At 35.5% G+C, this 9,667-nt stretch overlaps 1 protein-coding gene across 1 annotated transcript in view; it reads right to left on the bottom strand.

Moving 5' to 3' along the window:
• Window positions 1-3,230: 3,230 nt before the first annotated feature.
• LOC111089141 (coiled-coil domain-containing protein CG32809-like) overlaps window positions 3,231-9,667 on the bottom strand; it is a gene marked incomplete at its 3' end in the record, with an annotated part of 69,138 nt that continues 62,701 nt past the window's right edge. The window contains exon 3 of the mRNA XM_022401056.1: window positions 3,231-3,411. Within this exon, the coding sequence (XP_022256764.1) occupies window positions 3,231-3,411 (181 nt within the window). The remainder of the gene's footprint in view (window positions 3,412-9,667) is intronic.

Raw genomic sequence — 9,667 nt, 5'->3', positions numbered from 1 at the left:
CACAATTACTCCTGTCATACCCTTTTTACACCTTTCACTCCTACCCCACCACATGAATCTTTCACTCCTACCCCGCCACGTGAATCTTCACGCACACTTCAACCACAATCATTTTTTTTACATCTTTTACTCCAGTCCCATCACAATAACCCTCTTAACCTTTTCTTCCTACTTTTATCACGGCCCTATCATATAACACTTTCCTACATCTATTGTACCAGTTTTCGATTCTGCCATAATGACTTTAACTTTGACATCAGTTTCAACGCTACACACGTGGAAATATCCCTCCTGCTAAGACTTCACGAACATGGATTACGTTCTACAATAAAACTGGCACCAGAGCAAAAAGAAAAACAAAACAAACAACCAACCTAAAGGAATATACTCTATTATGTACAAAAAGAAATTAAAATATATTACGATGACGTCACAGTCACACTAAATTGTACCTATGAACACAAAAAAAAACCATTGTTCAAAATCACATTCAAGGCAGCTTTGAACGAGTCACGGCAATGGGTACCTTGCCTTCCACGTGGTCAAGGTGGTCTGTACATCAAGTTTCACAGCACTGTGAAAGTACTCGTCAGAACAATAGAAGCGACATTTGAAAAATCTGATATATATATATATATCTTATTTTATAAATAAACCCACAGAAGCTGGAAATTGTCACAACATTTTCTTTTGACTCAACCGGGCGGATGTAATGACGTAGTTGCCTAGGTGAAGGAAATATATTACTCCAATAAACTGATATAAATATGTGATTTTTCTTTTGTTGGATATTTTCAGGAGTTTTCCTAACCTAAACAAAGCCATAAATCATATCTTATCATTCAATGTGCTTCTAAAGCTTTCTTTTGATCTGCTTCTGTCATTTCAAGAAAGGAAATTTTTAATGTTTTTTTTTTTGTATTATAAGCTACCGTGTATTATAATTGGACGTTCAATTCAATACATAATTATGTTTAATTGATAAATTGACAATAACAAAGTGCACATGTTGATGACGGTTTCACTTGAACAGGGGGTTATTTTTTCAAAAAATAAAATAAATTAAACAACTACACAAGACTCATAGAATAACCCTGAAAGCTTTTAAAAACTTTTAATTTGGACTACGTGTGCGTGAAGTTTAATTTATCACTCGTTGCTCGAGAAGCGCGCTTTTGTTTCACTTTCTTCAAAGTTATTTAATCAGTTAAAACTCTGAAAACAATGAAGTGGTGCATCCTTAACTTAAAATAACAATAATTGATTGCTTTGTTATATGAAATAATAGGATATTGATAATGAAAGTTTATACTGAGCTTTAAACAACGCAAATAACAATTATGGGGTACTTTTAATGTAATAAGAATATACTTTTTTTTCAAGTCGTAATTAAATTTAAGATATGTAGCTTAATTAAACTTACAGATTATTCAAATCAACAAATCACATCAAAATCTTAATTACACAGACATTCAAAACACAGTGAACCTAAACATTTATTTTTTTAACCTTAAACACAATATAATAACAACACTTATAAAGCCCTGTTCTTTACAGTTGATCAATCTTTCGAGACTCTGAACCTGAAATATAATATAGTAACAACACTTATAAAGCCCTGTTTTTTACAGTTGATCAATCTTTCAAGACTCTGACCCTAAAATATAATATAGTAACAACACTTATAAAGCCCTGTTCTTTACAGTTGATCAATCTTTCAAGACTCTGAACCTGAAATATAATATAGTAACAACACTTATAAAGCCCTGTTCTTTACAGTTGATCAATCTTTCAAGACTCTGAACCTGAAATATAATATAGTAACAACACTTACAAAGCCCTGTTCTTTACAGTTGATCAATCTTTCAAGACTCTGAACCTGAAAATATTGGCTCTCAGGTTAACAGTCCTCAAAGAAAGAGTTAACTGTAAAAAATGGAGATATTTAAGGAATCCCAGTGTCTTATATTGTCTTTCAGGTTCAGAGTCTTGAAAGATTGATCAACTGTAAAGAACAGGGCTTTATAAGTGTTGTTACTATATTATATTTCAGGTTCAAAGTCTTGAAAGATTGATCAACTGTAAAGAACAGGGCTTTATAAGTGTTGTTACTAAATTATAACTAACAATAATATAAACCTTATAAATCACTGTTTTTCACTGTTAACTCTTTCTTTGAAGACTGTTAACCTGAGAGCCAATATACTAACAATAATATAAACCTTATAAATCACCGTTTTTCACTGTTAACTCTTTCTTTGAAGAATGTTAACCTGAGAGCCAATATACTAACAATAATATAAACCTTATAAATCACCGTTTTTCACTGTTAACTCTTTCTTTGAAGAATGTTAACCTAAGAGTCAATATACTAACAAACCTTATATAAACCTTATAAGTCCCAGTTTTCACTGTTAACTCTTTCTTTGAAGACTGTTAACTTGAGAGTCAATATACTAACAATAATATAAACCTTATAAGTCCCAATTTTCACTGTTAACTCAGCTTCTGAAAACTGTTAACCAAAAATGAATCATTTCTTGGTGTAAGTCAAAAGATATAAATTTGTAGTAATTCTCCACGTATTTCATTATATCCCAAATTAAAATCAATAATCTAGTGAAAATAAAAGTTACATACTCTCAAGACAACTGTTTACTTTGAGGGGGCTCTTCGAGAAGTACATTACACCACTAGTTAATTGTTCATATCCAGAAGGTTAACTTTCGCAACAAGTAACAATATAACATTATGGTTTTGTTCGTCTCGGTTGAGATGAGACAGAGAAACTCTTTCTGACAAGAATACTTTTTGTCACGGAGACAACAATGACGCAATTACAACAGTTACACCTTCCCCCCGTCCCTGCCTGTTGGTGACCTGGTAATTCATCCCTCAACAAAAATTATTTAAAGCAGCATTATATGTGCTATTGTAGCTACAAAACCGAATTTTAGTGAATCATGGTAAGTATGACATATCAAAGAACGAACAATATTGTCAATAGTCCCATAATGCAACAGGCTAAAGTGAGATAATAATAACAATAATAAATTAGAATGGACGAAATGAACGAAAGTTTAGAACAGGAATTTGACTTGGAATTCATACCGATAGTATGCTGTATCTGGAAAACAGACTTTTTTTAAATCTCAGTTTAATCCAGTCTGCTAAGTTGGATGAGGTTTGACGATGTAGTAAGATAAATGGTCATTTCATTTTTAACTTACTAATAGCTCGCTCTTGAGACTTAAGTGGAGGTCTAGATGCTGGAATGGGAGACCGTCCTTTTGATGGTCGACGAAAGCCGGTAGCTGAAGTTTCCACTTCGGACATAACACCTGGATCACCTTCGTATACACTGGAAGGGATCTGATAGGGAGACTGCGACCCCTGGCGATTGATTTGATTCTATAAAAAAAAAAAAAATATGTAGTAGATATTGCTAAAATGATCTAAAGTTATGTAGATGGAGGTAAATGAAATACAGAAAAACATTTCATTATCAACTTATGACGTTTTATTTATTTATTTATCTACTTTAGACGTCTTTCAGCGACACATCTTCGAACTTTAATGTCTTTAGAGATGCAACATCTGCTACATAGTTAATAATATCAGTTTTACCTTATTATCACCCATTTTTTCCATGATTAAGCTGATAGAATTTTCTTGTGTTATATTACCATAAAGGACTATTAAGTAAAGTTCCGGACTACAGAACGGAAGGTCCAAAGTTCGAACTCGCAATATGACACCGAACGCTTTTAGTTCTGGGCGCGTTATAGAAGTGGAAGTCAATCCCACAATTTGGTTAAGAGTTGTTATGTAGACGACGAGTTCTGTTGATTGGTTGTCTTTATTCTGGCCAGTAATTCTAAATTAGGGACGGCTATGCTCAAACCTTGGGTCCTCGTCCCGACAGGTTAGAGTCTATTTTGTAAAGATACCGTTAAGGTTGAAAGTACCAGTTACCACATTACCACTCTGACCCCTTAACACACATTCAAACAAGTGCTTCTGTAAAACATGTAAAAAATTCTACCTTTTTTAAAATTAAACAAATAATTCCTTATAGATGTATTGACTAGTAACTGTATTTGTGAAATTTCCAAATCTCGTGTTTATGTGTGTTTGTACACAGAGCCACATTGGGCTATCTGCTGTGTCCATAGCGGGGAATCTAATCCCGGATTTTTGCGTCGAAAGCCTGTAAACTACAGACAGAAGTGAAAATTAGTAGTCCCCAACTACTAATTTTCACTGCTGTAGACACTACTGTACAAAAAATTAAATAGAAAGTAACTCGAAACGAAAATATATACAGTGTTCACCATTGTTACTTTATTGTGAGGGACTACTAATTTTCACTGCTGTAGACACTACTGTACAGAAAATTAAATAGAAAGTAACTCGAAACGAAAATATATACAGTGTTCACCATTGTTACTTCATTGTGACTCACAATAAAGTAACAATGGTGAACACTGTATATATATTTTCGTTTCGAGTTACTTTCTATTTAATTTTTTGTACAGTAGTGTCTCTTTATCTTATATAGGAACTTCACTAGTACACATAATTATAAGATAAAAATTGAAAACAAATTAAGTTGCAATAATTGTATTAATTATTTCGATCAGAAAACGATATGCATTATGGTAATTAGCGACTCCAATACCTTCATGAGAGGCTCACCCTCCCTCGTATTGCAAACTGAAATGTAATGTCACCCCTCTTCCCTCCTCACATTTACTTTAATTATAGTACTAGCATGTTGGTTCTTCGTGTCGTATAACGACGTTAATTGATCATGACTCTTGGTTCTTCGTGTCGTATAACGACGCTAATTGATCATGACTCTTGGTTCTTTGTGTCGTATAACGACGCTAATTGATCATGACAGAACCTCATTTGTCCGAGTTTTGATGCCATATTGTTTCTTTATCACAGACAGAGGGCCCCGGCATGGCCAGGTGGTTAGTGAGCTCGACTCGCAATCTGAGGGTCGCGGGTTCGAGTCCCCCTCCCACCAGACATGCTCGCCCTTTCAGCCGTGGGGGCGTTATAACGCGACGGTCATTCCCATTATTCGTTGGTAAAAGAGTAGCCCAAGAGTTGGCGGTGGGTGGTGATGACAAGCTGCCTTCCCTCTAGTCTTACACTGCAAAATTAGGGACGGCTAGCACAGATAGCCCTCGTGTAGCTTTGCGCGAAATTCATAACAAACAAACAAGTAACAACTTGTGGAAACAAAAGCGAACATTCCCACGCAGAAGCAACTATTCACACTTCTTAACATGCCTAATACGTTTCCTCATAACTACATAACTTCATTTGTCCAAGTAAGAAACAGCATTGTAAACCATTTACAGATGGCGCTTTTAACAAGCTATTTGTAAATTCAACAACGTTTTGCTAGGGTTTGTTATGGGATGGTCGGGAGTGGCCTAGTAATTAGCGTCCAGTCGTAGAATGGAGAATCTGAGGTTTGAGTTCACGATATACCACTGAACACGCTTCCACTTTCAGCTGTAGGTGTGTAATAAAAGTAACAGTCAATTCGCTATTGAGTTAAGAGTAGCCGCGAAAGCGGCGGGTGCTGATAGCTGGTTGCCTTACCTTTGTTAAGCAGTTTTGAGTTAGGTATCACTATTATATTAAATCATTACGATATATAACCGAAAGAAAAATAGCCTGCCAGACGACGATTTTTGGTTTCTTAAAATTTGTATTTCAACATGTGTTCTGTATTACTAGCATTAATTCCCACTGATAAATTTAACAAATAAACCTTAACAAAACTTTATCCCATCGTTATTCCATATGAAACATGAAGTATTGATATTTGTTTTTCAATAAAACGTATGTTTTTATTCTGTGTTTTGCCCACATACTACAATTCTAACAAACAGTTTTATTTTAAATTATCTTTATCTACAAGTTGTTCCCGTAAGATAGTGTGATCATATAATGTCTATGCTGCGCTATGAACGACCTAAGCAGGATTCTAGTCCTATTAAAGTCCTCAGGCTCTCCATAATAGTTTCGTGTTCACAATCAAGATACTTTCTTCCTCCTGCTCTTCTTGTGCCTCGCGCACGATATGAAACACGAAATAAATAGTATTTTTGAGGATAGTTTAGATAAGAATGTATACATATCGGAGTCTACGTGCATAAAAAAAATATTACTTGGTATACTAAAGTCGGCCTTTCCTTGAAACACCATTTTGTCCTATAGGAAAGCCACAAACCATATCTATTGGTATTTTTGTCTCGTATAAAAAATAACTTGTTTCTTTGTTGTGGTTAAGCACAGGGTCGTGACATGAACTATCTGTACAGTTCCCACCGTAGGGATCGAACCTCACATTCCAGTGTTATAACCTCTTCAAATGTACGACCGAACCACCTAGGGGGCGTATTTAAAAATAAATTAAAAGTTTCATATCCCTCACGTCATTTATAAATACACGATAACAGTAAACTAAAAGAATATCCAAGCCTTCCTACGTACAATGACTTACATTTGTGGCGTTTTTGTGTTGTTGTTGTTGTTTCTCTTACATAGCACTCCATATGGCAGGTTCATTCATTTTGTTAAAGAAGACAAATTCTAACAAAGCTTCCGAAAAAAGCGGGTACGTTCGTATAGCAGTTAATGTTATTATGTTTTAATTACTTACTTTACCAACGATTTGTAGATTTACTTTTATGATTTCACAGCCTACTGAGCAAAAACTAGGCCTGGTTGTTAATGGCGTCTTCTGAGGTAACGTCCTGTGACACATTACCTCAATTTGGTGAAATCGTCAAGCCTTTTTATTCAAAAAACAAATTATTAGAAGCGTAGTCTTGGTGGTACAGTTATTGGTCACTTTAATTTAAGATTTACCAATATCATCGTGGGTCATTTATAATAGTCTGGATTTGGTATGACATAACGTGTCTTGTTCGTTTGTTACACAATTACTTGTCGAGAATTACGGCTTGAATATTGATTCACAGACGTTGGCAGTGGATTACAGATATCAGCAGTGGATTACGGGTGTCAGTAATGGATTACAAAAGTCATTAGTTGATTACAGATATCGGCAGTGGATTACGGGTGTCAGTAGTGGATTACAAAAGTCATTAGTTGATTACAGATATCGGCAGTGGATTACGGGTGTCAGTAGTGGATTACGGGTGTCAGTAGTGGATTACAAAAGTCATTAGTTGATTACAGATGTCGGCAATGGATTACAGATATCAGTGGATTATTATAGATGTCATTAGTGGATTACAGTGTTGGAGCTTACAACTATCAAGCTCATTAGAGTTACGATCCCTCGAAACCGAATCCGCTGATTTTGCTCGACAAGGAAGATGACCAAAGTTCATGTCATGCTCTTAAAACAAGTTTTTCACAACACAAATGCGGAAATTCAGCATCGTGAGGAGAACATGTTCAACACTAATGTTAAAGTAAACTCAAGACAATCGATCCAAGCCATGAGAGTGTTCTCTACATCATTACAATAAGCACACTAAGCATTTTAACACACCATCACAACAGCAAATTAACCATTACAACACACCATCAAACAGGCCCACACTAACAATTATAACACACCATCACAACAGCAAATTAACCATTACAACACACCATCAAACAGGCCCACACTAACAATTACAACACACCATCACAACAGCAAATTAACCATTACAACACACCACCAAACAGGCCCACACTAACAATGTTTGATGGTGTGTTGTAATTGTTAGTGTGGGCCTGTTTGATTGTGTGTTGTAATAATTAGTGTGGGCCTGTTTGATGGTGTGTTGTAATGGTTAATTTGCTGTTGTGATGGTGTGTTGTAAAACATCACACAGGCCCACACTAACCATTATAACACACCATCAAATAGGACCACACTAACAATTACAACACACCATCAAACAGGCTCACACTAACAATTACAACACACCATCAAACAAGCCCACACTAACAATTATAACACACCATCAAACAAGCCCACACTAACAATTATAACACAACATCACACAGGCCCACACTAACCATTACAACACACCATCAAACAGGCTCACACTAACAATTATAACACACCATCAAACAGGCCCACACTAACAATTATAACACACCATCAAACAGGCCCACACTAACAATTATAACACACCATCATAATCTTTAATACACAAGTTTAATTGTATTATATCCATTTATCTCGTATTATTGGTAAATTTACAGACGAAAAACATCCAATAACATAATGCGACCATATCTCCTACTAAAGGTATATAGCACCATCAAGGTGATGTAGTATAGAGTTTATATTTAGTACACACACACACAAACTGTTAAAATATAACATTCAAAATCGAGAAAAAAATATCAAATTACTTTTTCTCTGGACAACGACACACAAAAAAAAAATGTGGAAACACAACTCTCAGTTTTAAAACCTATTTCTAGGATAAATTCATTGAAAATTTATTAAGAAAGTTCTACAGGTTAAAACAGGTTTCAAAACGTTACAAGGGCTCGTACCTAGTTTAACTTAAATAATTCATTATTATTATTTTCAAAATGGTTATTTATCGTTATTATTTACCAAATCCTTTATACATAATATGAACAATTGGATTGAAAAGTTTTGTTTTTTATATCCACGGTCAAGAATCGATCCCCGGATTTCAACGTTGGAAGTCTGTAAACTTACCGCTATCCCATTGGAGAACAGTGTCAAAAAACATAATAAACGTATCTGTTGACAAGATTTGAGAGTAATACGAGGGCATATGATATGAGTGATTTGGGGCAAAAATGGAATAAAGTTAACCCCAAACCTCTTCTTCGCAATCACTACGTATGTACTGTTTTGTTTGTTTGTCTTTTTAATTTCGCGCAAAGCTACACGAGGGCTATCTGCGCTAGCCGTCCCTAATTTAACAGTGTAAGGCTAGAGGGAAGGCAGTTAGTCATCACCACCCACCGCCAACTCTTGGGCTACTCTTTTACCAACGAATAGTGGGATTGACGGTCACATTATAACGCCCCCACGGCTGAAAGGGCGAGCATGTTTAGTAGGACGGGGATTCGAACCCGCGACCCGCAGATTGCGAGTCGAGTGCCCTAACCACCTAGCCATGCCAGGCCCGTATGTATCGAGTCATTTACAAAAGATAAGATAAATTATTTGACAATACATACAACGCTGCCGTTTAATATTTATATTAAACTTATAACACTCAGAATCGCACTGATCATTCATCGCCGCCAATATGACGAAAGAAAATCCTTGATAATTCTGTATCGGGAAAATAATATATATACATTTTTAACCCCCTCTTAGTTTTCTGTAAGCGTGTTTCTTAGACTGTTGACTGTCTTACAAGGTAGCAAGTTTTAATTTCAAACACATTTCTGAAATCACAGAAGCCTATATGAGGCGACAAGTTCAGAAACTTTCTTTGACTAACGCTGTTGTACCCTCATATCTATCGGCTAGCGCAGATAGCCCTCGTGTAGCTTTGCGTGAAATTCAAAAACAAAACAAACAAAGCTATCAGTAGCGCCCCCTAACTGGTCAGAAGAGTGAGAATAGTTTGTTGTTGTTGTTTTTTGTAGCTAGAAAGTAGGTTTTGTTTGTTTGTTTGTAATT

Source organism: Limulus polyphemus, unplaced genomic scaffold, assembly GCF_000517525.1.
Source record: "Limulus polyphemus unplaced genomic scaffold, Limulus_polyphemus-2.1.2 Scaffold5363, whole genome shotgun sequence".
Lineage (NCBI taxonomy): Eukaryota > Metazoa > Arthropoda > Merostomata > Xiphosura > Limulidae > Limulus > Limulus polyphemus.
Note: the sequence above shows the minus strand (reverse complement) of the source record. Positions and strands in the feature narration are given on the sequence as shown.